The following is a 19,644-nucleotide window of genomic DNA, read 5'->3' as shown; positions in this document are numbered from 1 at the left end:
TGTAATGTATTTAAAAAACAACAAAAAATAAAAAGAGAACAACTTGAAGTTGTTAAAAACAAAAACTAAAAACAGTTTTGAAAGCAATTAAGTGAAAAACACTTATCCAAACAAATTTTTTAAATTTTCTGATTTCAAAACCAAAAAATAATTTTTAAAAACAAACAGGCTCTTAAACTTATTAATTGTATTTAAAAATTTAATAAATTTTTAACTTTACTCTTATTAAATATACATTTTTAATAATATATTTTCTCTCACCAATGTTTAATAATGGAAAAAAATTATGATAAAAAATTAATGATATAATTTATAAATATGATTAAAAAATTTTCTATGCTGTACAAATAAGGCTGAGGGAGTATTCTATAAAAGAATCATCGAAAATAAAAAGACAAATACTTCCTGCAATCATATTTATAAAGTGTAATTAATTAATTTCATAATTTTTAAGGAGTCGCGGTCAATACCTTAAAATTATAAAAAAATATTTTCTAATTTTGTCCTCCACGAAAATTAATAATCCTAATAAAATTTTTTATAAAAAATTAAAAGCATGTCACAACTTTTTTTTGTACAACAACTTATTGTAATTAATGAGGGGTAAGGTTAAAAACAAAAAACTTTTTGGCCAGCAAGTTAAAAAAAAAAAAAGAAATTAAGCCCTACATATCTGTCCTATGTTCTGAACCAAATAAGATCTTCAAACTTTGGCCAAGGAGCATAACACAACAACTTAATGCAGGGGAAAAAAAAAAAAATTGAGGTGCCAAAGCAGTTGAGTCTAACACGTTTCCTTGTTACTAACAAATTAAATAAATAAAATCTTTGACCAAAGAGATTTCACATTTCAGAAAAAGTCCAAAATGTATTAATTTTTTTTTCCTCACATATTTTTCAAAGACAACATCGTTAATCTCTGAACACTAAAATTCCCCAAAAAGAAAAAGATAAAAAGAAAAATGGGCCTATCAACATTGACCAAAACACACGCAAATGTCTGCAACAACCTCTAATGAATATTATATCTATATCTATATATATATATATATATATATATATCTGAATTAAAACTCATATCTCATTTTTCATCAATGGCTTTGTATTTATCAAACATGTTTGGCTGCTTCTCTGAGTCATCGTCGTCTTCAGGATCCAAAAGCTCATACGTATGCAATGGAGATGTTTGTGTTCTGAGAAACCAGAAAGAAAATCCTGCCCAGAAAATCTCCAACAATAAGAAGCCAAAGCATAGACTTCGGATTTCATTTGCTCGCCTTTCTGCTTCAAGAAAGTCTCCAACTTCATAGATGCTTCAGATGAATGAATCAGATCAGTTTGGTGACTAATAATGATTCTGCAATATGTAATTCTCACTTTGTTATATAATTGTTATGTATGTGTGTAAGTCTATCTCGTATATACAGTTTGTGAGCTTTTCATCATCATCGATCTTGACTCTGCAGAGAAAATTTTTATCTCACTTCGGTTCATGTGTATGTTAAAATCTGATTTGGATAATATGACGTGAATCAAAACTATATATACTGAAAATCTGGTAACTGTTGTTGGTTCATTTTTTCTTTATAATATCTTGTAATCATCATCATAGGTATTGAAAACCAGAACAATTATTAAATCGGTCAAGACATTAGTTTAAAGATTAATAATTAAAATTATAATCAAATTAGTTATAAATAAAATATTTTATTAAACTAATCAAGATACTAATTTAATGATTTAGTAATTTGACTGAATAAGTTTGATCTGAATTTACATGCTATGATCATCATACATATAAGAGTAGTTGTTTCTTTATTTATTTGCTTTGCTTCAAAGTTTTGAGTTTGACATCTTATTGAACTAATCAAGATACTTATTTAATAGTTTAGCAATTTAATCGGACAAGTTTGATCTGAATTTACATACTATAATCATCATACATATAACAGCAGTTGTTTCTCTATATTTATATGCTTTGCATCAAAGTTATGAGTTTGTCCTGTTTTGAATCATTTCTTTGGCTGGGCCAATTTTAGCCATGTAAAGTTAAACGTAAACAGTATTACAAAGGCTTGTTAACTACTTAACATAAATAAAGAGTCAGTGTAAATTAGTTAAACATATAAAAAGAACTTTTATGTTAGGATCATTATAGGATCAAATTATTGTAAAAGCAATTATGTTTATTGTTTTCATAATTGTAAAAATATTAAGATATCACTTGCTGGTCAAAAGGGGGGGAACAGTATTACTCATTTCTTAGATTTTGTGTAATGTCCAAGGCCTCCTCCTAGTTTGTATTGAAAATTAAAATTATTATTCTTGAACATTAAAATAAAAATGTACGAGTGAACTAATGTCTTTGCAGTTTTGCTACCAAAAAAAAAAACATTGCTTCTATTTTCAATACTTCATTTTATTACTATTTTTAACATGGTTAAGAATATGTTGTTAACTAAAATACTTTTATACTAACTAAAATTTATATTAAAAATTTTTAATTATTAATATATCTTAAATAAATGCTTTAAAATATTAAATTCAAAATTAATAAACTTTATAATAAAAAATAAAAGTGGTCAAATTGAAATCCAAAAATGGGGAGAAGTATGATGAAAATTTTGTCAAAGAAATATAACAGTTTATTAAAGTAAAGAAAGGATATTTTATTTTTTTAAAAAAATAAATTTACTAAATAACTTTCTCTAATCTTATTTATAAGGAAGAGAAAATATTTTTTATTGTATTTATAAATCACCTCATTAAATTTTTATCACAAAATTTTTCATTTATCCTCCGTTAAATATTAGAGAGAGAAAGATATTATTAATATATATATATTTAATAGGGATAAAGTTAAAAAATTATTACATTTTTAGACAAAGATTATGAGTTTTAAAGTTTTTTTTATTATTATGGGGAAACGTTTTGCAAGCAACTTACTTCTTTTGGTCCTATTTATGGGGCAAAAAAGGAAGTTTTTTTCTCTTATGTATAAGTCATCTCATTAATTTTTCAATGCAAATTTTTCCATTTGACTCTTATTGAATATTGGAGAAAAAATATGTTGTTAAAATATGTATATTTAATAAGAGTAGAGTTGAGAAATTATTGAATTTTTAAATAAAGTTAATGAGTTCTAAAATTCTCTTTGATTTTAATGAAATATATTAAAAGTGACTTATAAATAAAAATAAAAAAGTATAAATAAGATCAGAGGATTAATTGTTGATTGATGTTTCTGTGGGTAAAAGTAAAATTTTTAAAATAATGAAAAAGAAATAAAATTTTAAAAATAGAAAGGATGTCTAAACAAGTTTTTGAAAAAAAAAAAAGATGTTTTATAAATGAAGGTAAAATAAAAAAGAGGTAAGGATATTTTAATTAAAAAATAATTACATATCAGGAGGTTTGATTGATGCTTAATTTGTAAGTAAACAAAAGTTATGGAAAACTTCAATTATTACATCGAAGGTACATTACACCGGACTCTAAGCATGTTGGCCCACAAATTTAATTAGCAATCATTGAAATTGTCTCCGTGCGAACAAGCCGATTCATTCATTTATTAATTTAAGTAGCCTTTACTCTTCCGTGCATTACATGGGAAACATTTAATTATATGATTTGAATCTTATTCAGAAAAATTAACTTTTATGTTTCCTTTATTTTTATATATAAAATATTTTTAATTGAATCATTCAAATCAATAAAAATTGATTATCTCATTAAAATTATAGTAACATTTCAATTTTATCCTTAATTATTATAAGTTAAAAATGAATCTCTTTTTTTAAAGTAAATCAACGAGAGTACTTATCTTTTTCTCTTTTCAATTTAATAAGGGTATAATGATCTATTTATTAAAAATATACTAACAACCTCTTATATTTAAGGATAAAAAAAATTTTAGAAAACCTTTTATATATAGGGATGGAAGGAGTATAGATTAACATCATACATATTTTAGAAAATTAAGAAACTTATTATAGAGATAACTTATTGAATTACATGTAAAGTGAAACATATTAAAAAACAATTAAAAAAACATAACACATATAAAACTAAGTTCTTAAATATCTCTTTATATATAACATTTGTTGTGGTACATGTTTCGTGAGGCAATAGAATCTTCAAGCCTTCCTTGCTCTTAACTCTTGATAACATAACATATAATTAACCATGTGTGAAAAATGGCTTTGATAGATACAACACAACATTGTGCAATGATTGCCCTTAACTTTTATTGATTGTTATTGCAAATGAAATAATAATTGAGAATTGCTCTATTTGCATTCGAAAGGGCTATGTACTTTTAAAAGGATTTATGTCCTTCTTATGAAAGCAAAGGCTTGATCTATATTGCGAAGCAACATGATAGGGGTCCCAACGTTCAAGTAGAGCTTGTGAGGAGGTAATTAAGAGCAAGTGATTGTGTTAAGAAACTCAATACTATACAAATTATTAAAGAAATCACTTTTTTCAGTTCACTTGCAAATTGAATCAAAACCCAAGAACTCAATAAAATCACCAAGAAGCAATAAACATATGTAATCATTAACTTGATTTACTATTTCAATAGTAGGAGCAAGAATTGCTCTATCATTGAAATATTAAGTGTTATATAAATTCTCAAGTAGGCTAGGACAAATAGATGAGACTATTGCTTAAATTGGGTCCCTATAGTTTAAAATCAACAAATCATGAGGGACTTCTATCTCGACTACACCATCATGTGGTTGGCCCAGGTTCCCATTACTTACATCTAGAAGCTATTGTGAAATTTTTTTTCAAATCTTCATTGTCACTGTTCGAAGATGATGATGATAGCCTCATGTTCTTCTTAAGTTGAAAGATTGTGCAGTGATCACATAAAGGTGAAGAACTAATGCTTGTATTTACAATTATTGCTCTTATTCTTTTTGGAATGACAGGAAGGATTTGTCAAAAATCACCTCCCATGACAATAGATTTGCCACCAAAGGGATAATTACTATGCATTATATTCCTAAGCATGCGGTTAAAGGCTTCAACATAGTAGCATTACACCATAGGTGCTTTATCTTATATGTTTTGCTTGGTTGCTTCAATTAAACGTGTCAATGCAAAGTTTTATTTTATGCAACAAACAAACTTTTCAGTTACTTGTATAGGGATTGCAAGCTTTGAACTATTTTTTTCCAAAAAGCAATAGAGTTGATGCAATTTTGCTTGATGCTACTGTCAAAACAATGTCTCTTTTTGCACGAAGTGACGAAGATGGAGCCTTCCATAAGAATGTTTTTCTTGTGCCTCCATAACCATAAACAAAGAAAAAACCTTCATTTAGTATAGACAATGAGGACATGATACTATTGTAAACATATCTCTAATCTTCATTAAATGAACTAATTAGCCTTGTAGTTTCTAAATGCAAGCTTTGTCAATCATAGTTCAATTCTTGTATAATGAGATAGTTAGTTACGTCAATTGTTAAAGCTCCTTGAGGCAATGGTAAAGAAGGATAATCTTGAAGATATTTCCCATCAATCTATAGGAGTGAATCAATCTCACATACTATAGTATGTTGTTTCTCAAAGATTGGAACATTAGCCTTTGTAAGTTAAAGACAACATAAATGATTTGTTAGAAATCTTATATAAATCATACTGATTGATGGTTATGTAGAAGAGAATATTATATTTACCTGATAAGCTTGGATCATTTCTGGAGATATATAATAAATCTTCTGATAATACCTTGAAATTTTTATTCCATACAAAATTAGGATGGTTCAAGGAAGAACACAGTAGCATTCTCACAAGCACTTTTTTTAACAATGTTCTTGAAGCCCAAGTCGCAGCTTCATGTAATGCATTTATGTATTCCCTATCATCATCTAATAACCTCATCACAAAGCAGGAATCTTTGAAAATGTTATGGATTACTCTATCAATAGTTTTAATTGCATTGCATAAAGGACCTTTTACCTTTGTTAATATAATTCTAAGGTAGTAAAGTTCTCCAGATGATGTGGTTGCATAAGTAATTCTACCCATAACAAAACATTACTCCCTTCATTTCCATGCTCGTTTCCCTCATTCATAAACATAATTATGAGGGAATTCAATTTATGTCCATTTTTGTATAATTTTATCTCATTCGTTCCTTTTCATCCAAGCAAGAAATTATGACTCGCTTACTCATTATTTGTCCAACAAATGAGCAACACCATCATCATTAGAATAAATAACTGACTGTTGATTTTGAAGGTGAAAGCATAATCTTTCAATGAAAGGATATCTATGATGTATGTCAAAACCAAATATACGCTAATAGCCCTCACATGCAGATACATATTGACAATTGTAGTATTGTTGAACCTTATCTTAATTTATTTCTTGTCAACTGCCTTTTACTTCTATAATATGGTTTTAGGTCTAATTTGTATTTAATGTTTTTTTTTACCTTAAGGATTGAGACTTTAGTGTCCACAAAAGAGAGAGACCTTTTTTTTTTCCTTGCCACATTTTGAGACTCTAGTTTATCATCTAAAGTTTAAAATTCAAATTAGGTGCTTACTTAAAACCAATTGCAACATCCTAAATTTTAATCCTTAAATTACTAAAGAATTAATCAAGTTTAATTGTAGTAATTGAGTGATTTGATGTGGTGTATGGCCAGAGAGGTCTAATAAATGTAATCAGTTGTAATTTTAGCCCTAATTATGGGTCCAAAATAAGGACAGGCCACCCAGACATTGAAAGGAGGAAAAAACATAAAGGATTGCCTATATGCTACATGTCACAGCGTGACACGTCTACCATGACACATAGATGGCAACGAAGAAGGAAGGCCTCTTTGTGCCGTTCACCACAAGACACACTACGTGCACCGCAATGCACGGCTAAAAATTTTGATATTCTAATCGCAAACTAATATAAAGATCAAAAGAGGGAGAAGAGGAAAGCAAAAGTGCTTGACAAAGCTCTGCTAAGGTTTGCTCCATTGGTAGTTTTGAAGCATTTTGAAACTAGTAATTACTTGAGGTAAGTTCTCTAAGCCCTAATATCCTTTTCTCTTCTATTTTCTTAAAGTTTTTTATTAGGGTTTGATAATGGGAGATGAGTTTCATTCTATATAAGTTATGGGTCCAAAACCACTGACTCAAATAGAGTTTATGAGAGTTGTTTAGAGTATTTAAATCTAATATAAATCATTTTAAGAGTTGTTGGTAGGTAAATGCCATAAACATCTGAAAATGGCATCAATAAAGGTTATTAGAAGAGTTGCAATGTCATTAATGAAGGTTTAGTGGCTCATTAATAATATTGGGAGCTAAAGATAGTTAATAAACCTAATGGGTAAGGCCAAGGGTAAGAAGTAAGGATGTCAGGTGTTGAAGCAATAAAAGTGTGAGAGTTAAAATTGTGTTCTTAACAATGTTGATGAGTTTAGAACTGATTAATTATAGGTTGAACATTTGAGCACTAGTTTGGCTTGGGAAATCAAGCTTGGAAGCTAACTATTGAGAGGCAAACTTTTCTCAACAGTTTGAGATAATCAAGGGAACCCTACTTTAGGTAGTTATTTATTAATTATACATTAATATGAAAATGGGTTTGTGAATGTGAATGATTGATTGTGTTGATGTGATAACGTGCTATGCAACATGTGGTCGTGCATACACTTTGATTTGAACCAAAATGTGAAGATGAATTTGAAATGTATTTCAAACTATAATTTGTATTGAAATGTGGAATTAATGATTGGCATGAAGATTTTAATTGATGATTAAGCATAATAGAATATAGATGATTGTGTTGAGTTTGAAAGTAGTAAATATCTATGATATATGTGAAAATGAGATTCAATAATCACTTAGGTAATGCATGGTCGTGAGCCCAATGTATTAATTTTAAAAATGAAATTGTGAAAAATGAGTGAACATTGTACATGACATGATTAGTTGACAGGAGTTCTCTTAGGGAGAGGAATAGTTAAAATTCATATGATATTTTTTACTGTCTTTCGATTCACGAGTGTATGGCCTTATCCCATAGTTTGTCAAGAGACTAAAATCTAACTATTTCCACCAGTTTATTGAAGAGGTTTTCTTAGGGTATGCAACACTCTAGAGATTTAAGAGTAAGAGAAACTGTGGTCCGAGAGTAAGTCTTATGATCTTTGGATGAGTCACACCTCATAATTAGTGAGCTTAGACAGTCCAATCACATGGACAAAACCCTATTTGACATTATTGTCCACGATTTTTGTCAGAGAAAATAAAGAGGGTATAAGGATGGTTTAATCATACATATGTATTTATATGATGTGTCATATGGTTATTTAAATTTGTGGCAAGTCGTGTTAATAAATTGGGCCATTGTCACATGTCTGTATGTCTTGTGGCAACATACAGTGTGATTGAAATGAGAATGAGATGAGATTTATGAGAATGAGTTAATCGAGAAATAACAATTTATGTTTCATGTGTTAGTATATATTTTAAGAAAATCAACTCCAATTTTATATGTTTATTCAATTAATATGCAATTGCACAAGGTAGGCTTACCTTAGTTACTAAATGGCTTAACTCACCCCTCTATTTTAATATTTTACAGGCTTTAGCTCTGGTGTAAAAAGGAAAAGGCTCTAAAGGCTTAAGAATCTAAGTATTCCTATTGTAATGCCTCTTTGATTTATTTATTTTATGTAATAGATTGAATATTGCCAATTAGGATGCATTTTGCTTTCACTTGCACTATATGGTTGTTTATGATGTCTGGAAGGTATTTTGGGTCCTAAGATGTTGTGAGTGATAAGTTATAAATGTTGATAAAGCTAAAATACTAGTGCAAGTGTAATAAGGTTGTTTCAAACATGATGCAGATGATTTTTAATAAAATGCAATGCTAAAATTTCCCCTTCTATTTTTTGTATTAAACGGGTTGAGGAGTGAAATTTTTGATATAGTGGTGTATATGTGCATGTGGTGTGTTGTACAAATAGTACTAAGTTTAATGAATACGATCTTGGGGTTAGAAATGGCTTTTGACACTTACTTAGGGTTTTGGACACCTTTTTGTTGAGAAAGTTGAGAAAAAAGTTATGAAAATATGCTTAAGTGTCTACCTTCTTTGTATCACTTAATTTGAAAATAAAACTTATGTCATTAATTAATTTATGAGAACAGCTTTTTATAGACATCCAGATCATCTCTTTTGGATGTCGGATGGAGAAATGTGGCATGTCAAAAGTTGCTCGAATATACTGTCAAATGACAACAGAATCACTGTTACAAACATGCAACACGCTGCGGCACATGGGATAAAAAGTGACAAGCAGCACATGGTACACGAGCCACGGTGCATTACTTTGTTTTCAATATCTTGAAATTTTTCAACTATTTTCAACTCCATTCACATCTCTGAGGTATCTTATGCTTTCAAAACATTATTTTCATTAGAAGTTCATAAATGGTTTCCAAAATCCTTTTCTGTGAAAATTTAGGATCACATTTTCATAAATTACAAATTTGATAATCTATTCATAAATTAATCCCTCGACTACCATAAATTATGGTTTACATTGTGATTCGATAAGGAGGTTTTACACCAGTAAGAGGGGGAAAACGAAATGTAACTGAACAACAAGGAAATTTAATCTAACCTCTATAGTTCTATCCATATCCCACTCCATCCTTATCATTTGACAAGCAGCTATTAATACATTAATTATATTAATATTGATATTAAATGAGATCATCACAGCTCGGGAGATATAGGTGGCCAAACATGCTGTCTTCATTGGGAATGCAAAGTCGACAGAAACAATTCCAAACCATATGCCTTATTTTGTAACCAAAGAAAAAAAAATTGCCTTATTTTGATATCATTAGCTTGTAGAAATAATGTTTTGAGTAATGCATTAATATCCTTACTGCGTTACAAGGTACTGGATTTGAAGATGTGATTTGGAGGGATTGCTGTACATGTAATACCTTGAACACATCCATAAATAACAATTTCAAATAAAAAGACTCCAAAAAAGACAAGTTCATCACAGTACAGCAACCGTTTTTATCATTATTATTTTTTTGTTCATTTACTGTTATGATTGATCAATAAATGACGTGGTGATCTGTAGGCTTTTCCCAGCTAAAAAGAACAGTCATGAAACACCTTTATCTAAGGCAACCAAATGTCTTTCTCAGAACATCTGGACCTAAACGTGACGAGTGAATCTAACGTACAGAACACTAGCAGCTTTATGACGTGATGATACCCCTAGCATAAATTCAAAATAGATAAAGTAGTCATAAAGTGAATTAAATATCTAGATGACAATTTCATCAATTCGTAAACAATGTACAAGGCATCAAAGATTCTTTACCTGCTGATTCGAATTAACAAAATCTAATCAAAGCCAATGGCCATATAATCAATTGACCAATTGATTTTTCTCCTACGGGTTTAAAACTCTTAAGATAAAACTCGGACCTGCTGCATTAAGTCATCCAACCTCATCAGTGAAAAGATGGAAGCAAGTAGTGGGGAAGTTATTTTCCGTGGAATTCACCTAAGTCATCTGAACATGAACCATCTCAATTTGACCATTTTGCCAGATCCCTTTACACAAATTCATGAGATCTTCAACTCAAGCATTCAGGACTTGGATAACAAGCTTCCCAAGCTTATAATGGTATTCATTTGATCTCTTCCATAGATAACATATGGTAGCCTTTTCACATTTATGCAGCGACTCATTCGAGATCAAAATTCCGGTCAAAACAAGCCCCGATAATTGTGGCCGCCATATCATAGTTGTAGAGCCAGGTCTGGTTGCTGCGAATCAACCATCACACCAGAAGATTGTTTTGCAGGTGACCCTGGAGATTGGAAGCCAATATTCAAGTCAGGAGGGAGTGTTTCTGATTTTTGCCTTGGTTGGCCATGCGGACTGAGACCTTGCCAAGCAGATTGTATTTGAAATCTGGATAAATCAGTAGCTGCTAGTTGAGGGAAAACCATAGGCCGATTAGGAAACTGTGAAACACTGCCTGGGTGAATTGGTTGAGATGCTAGTGCCTGAAATGGAAAGTTGTTCTTCTCAGGCTGGAAAGGCATTCCACCAGAAGGGAACTCTCCCCTTGTTCGTGGAATATGTTGGTGGAACTCTCGCGATGGGTTGTATAAAGAATCTGCGGAAATCTGGTTTTTGGGTGAACTTGAATTATCAGTTCCTTGCTTAAATCCACCTGCTCCCACAGACATCCATGCACGAGCAGCTGCTGCAGCAGCATTGCTCAAGTCATCCCTCCGTCCTGATGAAACTGATGGTGTCATAGGAGGAGTATCAACGGGAGAAGGATTAGAAGAAGCTTGTTGCTTCTGAGCCTTTTCAGCTAACATCCTCATCAGCTGAACTGGGTCAGTAAGATTCTGATCTTGCCCATGGGGCACAAAAGGAGCAACTCTGCCAGTTTGATTTGACGTGCTTTCAGAGGGAGGTCCCATTGCCCGTCTATTCATACTAGAACTTGTGACTTTTCCATTAGGTAAATCTCCACTTGCAACTCCGTTATTATCTAGCTCCTTGAAAGGTACAGGTGGCACTATAGTCATGTTCCTAGGTACCATCTCTCTGGGCTTAGACACTCCTGGTGACGCATTGTTTAAAAACTTCGCACTGAGATTGGCATTATTCTGATTACTAGAGGGCAAGGAGTTCAACTCCACCTGTTTCAAACCCTTATTCTCAGGCTTGCCAGAACTCCCGGGTTGAACATTCTGTTGCTGATAAAGGACATTTACTGGAGCATTGGGTCTTATTCCAGCAGAACTAAACAGAGATGGTTTTCCCTCTGAGGCAGGTCTACTAGTAGGATCAACAGAAGGCTGTTTCCCCTCTAACATGAGTCCATGAACCTTATCATCCACTGAGGATTCTGAAATCCTGCCATTTTTGTCACCCTTTCCAGATTCAGTAGTAGACTGAAACTTTGTAACAAAACTAGGTTCTTTATGGATTCGATTATCAAGCATTATTACTGGTGTTGGAAGTGGTTCATACTCTCCAACCCAACCGCGACCAAATTTACAGTCACTTGGAAGTGCCCGCTGAATTCTCCGGGAAGCCATTTTCCAAGCAACAGGCCCTAAAGTAGCAGCAAAACGAGCTAAACTCCTAGAATAGGAATATTCAGCATGAAGACCAACCTGATTTGAAAACATACAACATAAGTTGCTATAGATAAGAAGAGCGTGAAAGTAAACTATTCAGAACTAGAATTCACTTCTTGGTACATACGGTAACCAGCTGCTTAATTTCACTTTCAAATGTCATAAGAACAGAATCTGATTTGGTGACAGGTTGCATAAAGGCATTATAAGTTCCACGACGATTATCATCAAGACCAAATGGCTTTCTTCCCAACTTAGAGAGAAGGTTCTTCCCTTAAATAAGAAAGAAATGAGGTTACAAAGTAATAAAGTGGATAGCAACATAAGTATCCTACCAGGAGAATATACATAAAAGTTGATAATTTAGACAAAATGTAAGCAGATAACCAGAGAAGAGAGAAATGACCTGCACAGTAATACCTGATAAAACATCATCTGCTTTTTCTTGATTTGCATCAATTAAGAAACCATTACCATCGGCAAGGGCATCATTGTTGGAAGGCCTCTCAAACATGCCACCTGGGATAGGGTGTGAAGTTGGCAGCACATCTCCAATGTTAGCGAGAGTCGCGCCGGCAGAGAAATCAGAGCCAACAGGTTCCTGTGAGGAATGACCAACTGGCTTCTTTGTCTGCTTCTTGCCCAAGGAATTTGATCTCGCTTTTTGGTCTGATTTCAGCTCACCTTGTGAGTGTTCAAAGTCAACCCTTAACTTCTCAAACTTCTTCCGAGCTAATTCTTGTATTGATCGTGCCTGTTACAAATATAATAGTCATAATAAACAACAGAAAGATTAACGACACCCAGTTATTTTAAACATGATCTTTTGTAAGTAGTAAACAAGGAGAAACAGTTTATACCTGTTTGTGGTATATAGTTTCCGCCGAATTGTATTGCATTGCATTTGTGCATATTAAAAATACATCACTCTGCATTTAACAATGCCATTAACAAGTCAATGTGATGATAATAAAATATTTGCTCTTCCAGTATTTTACAGGATTAGGACAATGGCATCAATACTTGGCATAAAACTGGTTCAGATGACAGACCAATCAGCAGTAAATTCATTCAAGAATTTTTCAAGAGTTGAGCACAATCAGTCACAGTTGAGTAAGAAACATTTTGGAGTTATCTGTATAAAATCCAGAATAGCATTAAAACAAGTCTTCCTGTGGCTAATAAACAGCAACTGATCATATTCATGACATTGTTAAAGTCGAATAAGTACAATCCTCTAATGAGAGTATACTGTTTTCAGGGAAAACTTCGAGTTAAGAATTTTGTGCAACAAAGTAATAAAGGATAATTAGGGTCATCAGGTGCATCATATGACATAGATAATAATTGCCACCTTTTGTGCAACAAAGTAATAAAGGATAATTAGGGTCATCAGGTGCATCATATGACATAGATAATAAATGCCACTGCTTTCCTAGTAAAATAACTTCAATAAAACCCATTGAAGAAATGGAGCAAAAGGCAGGACTCAGCACAGACAGAAATGAATTCGACCACTATATCTAAATCACATTCAATATACCAAGGAAATGATTAGTAGATAGAAGTGGTGCTGTTGAAGGTACCAAACATCATGAGTCATGAGTTTTAAAGAGAGAAATGAGTAACTATGTCTTTCAAGTCACAAGTATAGGTAATATATATCACAACACTGAGCAGAAAAAGAAGTACACATATAACATCCAAATCTAGTCAATAAGCCAACAAGAAGCAAAATAACCAAAATCATTGAACAGGAAAAGAAAGAGTCAACTTATGTTGGGTAGATACATTTACATACCTCAAATTGTTCTAACGTGGGATATGATCCATTAGCAAGCTTCTTTCGTACTGTGGCAAAGTCCATTGGATTCTCAATCACATCGTGATAATCAGGAAGCTGCATTCAAACAAACTTTCAACCTTCACCTCAGAATATATTCCAACAATAAAATCATCACTTTTCACTGTAAAAATTATCACACCTCTTCCGGATCAACAGGTTCCGCATACACACCGTATGTGTCCTTCCTGTCATCGTATAGACACGTGGCAATGATCACATTCGAAAATAATGCCAATAAATGTATATATATGCCATAGATGAGTGCTAAATACATCCCTCGCCACAATTTTATCAAATTCTCCTAAAGATTTCGTGTCTAAACAAAGAAGAGCGAGAGCAGAAGAAATGCAAAAACGAAACTCCAATTCCATACTTCTGAAGTTTGTCGAGGATCAACTCTAATGTCCTCTTATCAGGTAACGGAATTCCAGATGAAGATTTTCTCGGAGTCCCTGATAAAACAAAAAGGGGTTCAAAAAAATCACAAATGACTATGCAAATAGAACCTGTACTGCTCAGCATCAAAATTAAAGAGACTTACGAATCACAACCTAAACCCATAAGTCAGCACATACCTGAAACAGAGTGGAGCCCTTTCGAATCCACTTTTCTGCCTTTTACCTGTCATAACCACAGCCCCCAAGAAACATAATTAATAATGTAATACAGGTATAAAAAGGCAAAGGCTGCGTTTATGAGAGCGTTCGATGGAGACAGAGACAGAGACAAGGCAGACAAAACGTAAGAGTAAAAGAGAGAGAAAGAAGATATAGAGAGGTGGATGTGGGTAGAGAGAGAGTGTGCGAGAGTGTGTGGGAGCCCTTATCAGATTCTGCGGGTGTTAGTTTTTGACAGTTGACCCGTTAGTTATCTCTCTCAAAAATCCCGACACAGACAGAGAGAAAGACCTAGAGAGAGAAACGGAGTTACGGAGAGATAGAGAAGGATGCTGAATTATGGACCAATTGTAGCACCAAAATAAAAATACTCAGTGATTTTCGCTGAGCTGGACACTCTGCTGAAATTCTTTGGCTCCCACGCTGCTGCTCTACCAGACACTTTGGTCTCCTCCATGGAGTTTTAGGTTTAGATCTGTATTCCCCAGCTGTTCTTTCGCTTTATACTTTTATTCCAATTGCAGCAATCGAAATGCAGCTGCTTTGGCGATCACAGCCACAATTTAAAAATCATAATACTCACGGCAATGATACAGAACTTACCACGCCATCATCATCATCATCATTATGGTCACGGAGATTCTCGTCTTCCTCGTTTTCGTTTTCTTCATCATTATCATCCCCTCCTTCCTCCTCCTCGTCCTCCTCCTCGCCGTCTTCATTCCCAACCCTGCCGCCGTTAATCCTCCTCTTCTTCAAGGGCTTCCTTTCACCCTCGTCCTCCTCCGAAGAGTCCCGCGAGTGACTCCCACGCGCCCCACCGCGCGTGCGGCTGGGCGCCGACTCTTCTTCGTCCCTATCCCTATCCTGGTTAAGCTTCACAACTAGCTTCAGCTTCTTCTCCCTCCTCCTCTCGTCCTCGTCCTCGTCCTCGTCGTCCTCGTCAAGGTAGTCGTCATACTCGATGTTGTACCTCACATTTCGTCGGCGAAGGCTGCGGCGGAGGTCGGGCTGAGCGGGAGCCGGAGATTCGCCGGAACGGTGGGCGAGATAGGCCTTGGAAGGGCGTCCCTTCTTCTTCCTCCTCACGATCTGACCCATGGACGACGATCTGCGACTCAGCTCACTCGGCTTTTGTTCTCTGATGGGTGGAACCGCAGCCTCTTTTTTCCTTTTCTCGCTTGCTCTGTCTTTCTCTCTCTAGAAACCCCAAAGCGTTTACTGTTTCTCTCTCTTGGGGTTTGGTTACATTATTTTCGAGGGGCAAGTTGGGGGGTGGGCATTGATTGATGGTAGGTCCCACCGGAATTGGACAATAGTGATGGCCACGTGGCAACGTGATAGTGGGGGCAACAGCTAAGGGCGGCCACACAGCACAAAATTTATAGAGATTCGGACCCCATTCCCTTACCGGCTTCCACTAAACCCAACCCTCCTCCCGTAATAAATCCCTGCTTTTACATTTAAGCATATGCATAAATATAATCCACAAAATGTGGGAAGAACGTTAAAGTGGCAAAGGAAAAGATTAAGTTCCTGTAATTTTATCAGGACGAATAGATTTGCTCTGTTAATGATATTAATTTATAAAAAATTTATATGTTTAGATTTAATTAAAAACTAAACATCTTGAGTATATAAGGTTAATGATATGCTTGGCTCATAAGGAAAAATGGGGAGAAGAGAAAATGTAGGGAAAAAATTAAAGAGAAGAAAAAAGTGGAGGGTATGATTTTCTCTTCCTATGTTTGGCTCAATGAGAGAAAATAGGAGGAAGAAAAATTATTAATTTCACATTATCTTATTATTTATATATGATAAATTTAATATTCTAAAATATTATTTATATAATTTTTATCATATTTTATTGATTAAATACAAATATAATTTTGAATTATTTTATCCGATGCAAGCAAAAAATTATTTTGTCCAATTTTAATTTTTATTTCATAAATTATTAAATATATAATAATTTAAATTCGTGGAAAGAAAATGATGATGGAAATTGAGGGAAGTAATATGTAGGAAACAAGAATATTAACAGTTAAATTTGAAAATTAAATTTTCTTTTCAAAGCTTTCCATTTTTAGAGAGAAAAGCCAAAAATAAAAATATGTTAGTCCCTTATGTTATTTTTCTCTCATTAGTTGAGTATAAAAAAATGTCATTTTCTTTCTAATTTTTCCTTCTCCCTATTTTTCTCTCCTGCCAAGCATAACATAAGTATACAGGTTTTTTAAAACTTAAATATTTTATTTGTGTTTAAAACTTCTGAATTTGTTTGTCTAAATCATCATTATCAAATTATTTTTTAAAAAAAAATTGTCAATGACCAAATTGTTATTAATTCAATTTTTAAAACCTAATAGTTATTTTTCCTAAAATATACTCCCTCTAATTCATATGATACTAAAAAAAATTACTCCCTCCATTTTAAAATGTAAGATATTTTAGTCTTTTAAGATATAATTATTATTTTTTTAAGTGTTTTTATTGACGAATAACTTTATATTTATTATAAGGTATATAATAGGGGTAAATATAAAAAAATAATGTTAGTTTGAAAGTAAATAACTATTTTATTAGGAGTGAGATTTGGTTAAAGATGTCTTACATTTTGTAATAAATAAAGTACTAAATATCACCAACCAAATCAAATTGCAAATCAAGCTATTGACTATTCTGAATTTTTGAAGTGGACAATATACATAAAAGGTATTATGATCATAAAAATCGTTCTGAATTTTTGAAAGAAAACATATGCATCTTGATAAATTCTAAACATCAATAGACTCTAATGGTCATAATTAAAATATTCATTGAGTAAGCAGATTTGTGCCACTTATCATATTCAAATCCAACTATCCGTTTTATGATATCAAGGGCTAATAAACTCCAAGGGAGGTTGAGAGTAAAAGAATAAATTAGTTCTTCATGGTGTGAAAAATCAAAATATAAAAACCCATTATGAGATATGTCTGCATTTAATGTTCAATGATATCTTGAACAAATTACCTTTAATAAGAGCATACGAGTATAAAATAAACATTGGTAAGTTTTGTACATGTTAAGAGAGATCAAATGGAATATTTGTATACCAAATAAAAGTTTGATTGTGCATTGCATGGGGTCCTGTGGTGGAGGGAGTTTTTTAATGCTGATACTTTCTTCTTTTGAATTTATTGGTCCTTAATATAAGTTATATAAAATATTATTAATTAAAATTTTCTAATTTTATGCCTAATAAATTATTTATAAAATAATCTTGTTAATTTAATATTTCTATATGACCCCTCAAGTGCTATATTTCATTTCCCCTATAATATAAGTAAAGTTGAAATATTTTATAATCTTGATACAAATTTAATGATTTAACAACCTCTCTTGATTTCAACAAAATAGTTAAAAATGACTTGTAATTAAAAACAGAAAATAAAAGGGAGTATTCCCTCTAGTTTTATTTATATGTTAGAAAGAGATTTTTTTTTTATCTTTGGGGTTAATATGTAACTTAAACCTTGAACTATAAGTTTAAGAGTGATTTAAATCCTAAATTTTTAAAAGGTGCATTAGGAAATTTAAGCAACTAAAGTTAGAGAAAATTTATTCCTACCGTTAAGTTTAGATAAACGTTTGTAAAATTAAGGCCTAATATGTAATTTTTACCAAATTAGGGTGGGAAAAAAGAGAGAGTGAAATTTGAAAAAAATCAAATATTAAGGCCAAATTTGATTGACATTTGTCGAAATTTAACGGTAAAGCGGAATTGTCAAACTTTAATTATTTAGAGTTCAAAATGTATCTTTTAAAAATTTAAAATTTAAATCACACCTAATATTATAGTTCAAGGTTTAAAGTGCATATTGATATTTATTTTTATTTATAAGTCACGTTATTAAATTTTTATCATAATTTTTTTATCTTTCATTAAATATTGGACAGAGCACATATTTTATTAAAGTATGTATATTTACTAGGAGTAAAGTTAAAAATTTATTAAATTTTTAAATAAATTTATTGAGTTTTAAATTTTTTTAAATTATAATAACATATGTTAAAAGTAATTTATGGATAAAACTAATATATATATTATATGTAAAAATTCGGTGCGCATTTATGAGAATGGGATTCGATTGGTTAGTCCCAACCCATCCCAGGGGTTTTCGTTATCATACGTACTTTATGAGGCAAGGAAGCGTTTATATACATTTGTGTGTGTGTGATTCACTATGTGGTGGGCTTTCAAGAGAAAATGAAATGGAGAAATCTTGAACCCGCTTCGTTGTATGTACACAACCAAAAGTTCAAGGGATTAGATTCTACGTCTCACCTGGTCAAAAAAAAAAAAAAAAAGATTCTACGCCTCATGTGAATTTCAAAGTATTCATTAAGGATGCCAAGAAAATTACTGGAAGACAGCTGCAGATGTATCCTTTGTTTATTGACTTAAAAATTCTTATCAAGGCCTAATTAAAAATCTGTTGTTCATTAAAAATTCCAACGAATACAAGTTTGCAAGTTCTCATTATTCTCTCCTCTCCATACGTACTACTCATCAATACATATTGAAGATCATTTTCATATAAAAAATACGTTTAAATTACTCTCAGGATTGTTATAGAAAAACAGTTAGGAAATTAATTTAAAATAAAAAATTATATACTTAGACTTATATATTAAAAGTATTTATTATCAATTAAACAATGACACGCGTATTTTTTATGAATTATTTATTGTATACCAAACCTTTATTATTAATATTACCAACACATTAAAATCTATTTATATTAATTTGTTTGGATAAAATATATTAAGTATACAAAATTAAGTATTTAAAACTGTTGTACTAATTGACCACAATAATTATTGAATTGGGAAGAGGGGTCTTTCTACTTTTTTTTTCCTCAATTTCTTTTCATTTCTCCCATCCCCACTATTTATTAATTTTATCATTTAAAAAAATTATTTAATAAAATAATTTGAATGGTGAGGATGGAAGAAATAGAGAAAAATG

At 32.0% G+C, this 19,644-nt stretch overlaps 1 protein-coding gene across 1 annotated transcript; it reads right to left on the bottom strand.

The window, feature by feature from the left end:
* Nucleotides 1-10,297: 10,297 nt before the first annotated feature.
* On the bottom strand, nucleotides 10,298-15,870 carry LOC129318212 (uncharacterized). The gene is made up of 9 exons (XM_054962852.1): nucleotides 15,234-15,870; nucleotides 14,589-14,634; nucleotides 14,387-14,465; nucleotides 14,153-14,198; nucleotides 13,969-14,067; nucleotides 13,028-13,096; nucleotides 12,588-12,921; nucleotides 12,295-12,440; nucleotides 10,298-12,203 (listed from the first exon to the last, which is right to left on the bottom strand). Exons 1-9 carry the CDS (start codon nucleotides 15,729-15,731, stop codon nucleotides 10,803-10,805), a joined length of 2,718 nt encoding a protein of 905 aa, XP_054818827.1. The 5' UTR covers nucleotides 15,732-15,870; the 3' UTR covers nucleotides 10,298-10,802.
* Between the last annotated feature and the right edge of the window lie 3,774 nt (nucleotides 15,871-19,644).

This window comes from Prosopis cineraria, unplaced genomic scaffold (genome assembly GCF_029017545.1).
Source record: "Prosopis cineraria cultivar Desert tree isolate PC_DT_omini unplaced genomic scaffold, ASM2901754v1 PC8, whole genome shotgun sequence".
NCBI classification, from domain to species: domain Eukaryota; kingdom Viridiplantae; phylum Streptophyta; class Magnoliopsida; order Fabales; family Fabaceae; genus Prosopis; species Prosopis cineraria.
This window is presented reverse-complemented; position numbering and strand designations above follow the sequence as displayed.

Coding starts and splice junctions, on each gene's coding strand:
- LOC129318212 (XM_054962852.1), bottom strand. CDS start 15,731: ATGGGTCAGATCGTGAGGAGGAAGAAGAAGGGACGCCCTTCCAAGGCC. Junction 14,635..15,233: donor ATGATGATGATGATGGCGTG/GTAAGTTCTGTA, acceptor TGGTTATGACAG/GTAAAAGGCAGAAAAGTGGA. Junction 13,097..13,968: donor CCACGTTAGAACAATTTGAG/GTATGTAAATGT, acceptor TGTTAAATGCAG/AGTGATGTATTTTTAATATG.